Here is a 1,512-nt window from a genome sequence, read left to right on the forward strand (position 1 = left end):
TTACAGACTCGGCACCATCCTGTATGTCTGTTTCTGTGTCTATCTCCATCAGAGCCACACCTGGAACATTACAGCACAGTTAGCCTCCTGGTGACTGTGAGAGGTACTGCAGCTGTTACCATGGTTACAGCCTCTGCACCATCCACCATGTCTGGTTCTGTCACTATCTCCATCAGAGCCACACCTGGAACATTACAGCACAGTTAGCCTCCTGGTGACTGTGAGAGGTACTGCAGCTGTTACCATGGTTACAGCCTCTGCACCATCCACCATGTCTGGTTCTGTGACTATCTCCATCAGAGCCACACCTGGAACATTACAGCACAGTTAGCCTCCTGGTGACTGTGAGAGGTACTGCAGCTGTTACCATGGTTACAGCCTCTGCACCATCCACCATGTCTGGTTCTGTCACTATCTCCATCAGAGCCACACCTGGAACATTACAGCACAGTTATAACCTCCTGGCATGGTGACTGCAGGAGGAACTACAGCTCTGTCACCTCCTGGTGACTATGTGAGGTACTACAGCTTGTAACGACCTTAACCATTCAGAACGAAATAGAGTACCTAGCTTTAGTTAGGGCCACTAAGCACGTTAAATGCAGGTTTCGTATTTGAAACACCTTGAGCGGGTAAAAATGCCCACCACACTTATCAAAAAGAGAAGTTTTTTCTCTTATCGGTGTGAGTGGTTTAAATCCTACAGTCCTTTGGCCGCACACAGGTCATATTGAAGTCACCTGAGTTAGTACAGAATGACAGCTCGCTCCAGATCCTAATTTTTAGAACTGCCTATGGTAAGCTCCTTGCAATTCAGCCCTTGGCTGCTGGCTGCGATGAGAGAGCAGTTGGCATATCCATTGAAAATAAAATCTTACCAGCCCTGTTCAGGTCCACCAGAACCTCCCCGTTTTCCTGGTCATGTAGACTCTTCCCACTGTCCTGTTCCAGCTGCAGCTGCTTGATGCGCACCTGGCAAGACTTCAGCACCTGCCGCTGGCTCCTGCTCTCATCATACACGTCAAAGGTCAGGTGACCGTTCACGGCTAATGGCAGCCTCTGCTGGGTAATCTGATACCCTGCCTAGTGCAGCAATTGAGCAAGAGCCAAGACAAATAGAGATACAAAATGTACATGTATAATCATTTCATCATCTACTGTAAATGCAGAAATTTTTGCAGTGGTTGTATGTTTGCGGTTTTTGCGTAGGAATTTTACCGCGAACTTAAAACCACCACAAACATATTTTCCATGGTAGTAAGAGACTACAGTGCATGGTGCTACCGCGAAGTTAAAACCACCGCAAACAGTCCATCTCCCGCTACCTTGAAATTAAATCCCCGCAATCATAAATGCATTTACAGTATTCCATATTCTGACTATCTGACTGTTGGGGCACCACAGACTGTACAGACTGCACTGACAACCAATGTCCATCCTTCTCAATTTTCCGTTTTGCTTAGTGGTTCAATTAGTGTCATGCCTGAAGGGGTTTTCTTATTGGACCGGTCC

General features: G+C 47.0%; 1 protein-coding gene across 1 annotated transcript in view; it reads right to left on the minus strand.

Annotated features, from left to right (window-relative positions):
* LOC118420177 (glutamyl-tRNA(Gln) amidotransferase subunit B, mitochondrial-like) overlaps positions 1 to 1,512 on the minus strand; it is a 24,607-nt gene that overhangs the window by 18,718 nt on the left and 4,377 nt on the right. The window contains exon 9 of the mRNA XM_035826890.1: positions 879 to 1,083. Coding sequence (XP_035682783.1) covers positions 879 to 1,083 — 205 coding nt within the window. The remainder of the gene's footprint in view (positions 1 to 878; positions 1,084 to 1,512) is intronic.

The sequence above is a fragment of the Branchiostoma floridae genome, chromosome 7 (assembly GCF_000003815.2).
Source record: "Branchiostoma floridae strain S238N-H82 chromosome 7, Bfl_VNyyK, whole genome shotgun sequence".
NCBI lineage: Eukaryota > Metazoa > Chordata > Leptocardii > Amphioxiformes > Branchiostomatidae > Branchiostoma > Branchiostoma floridae.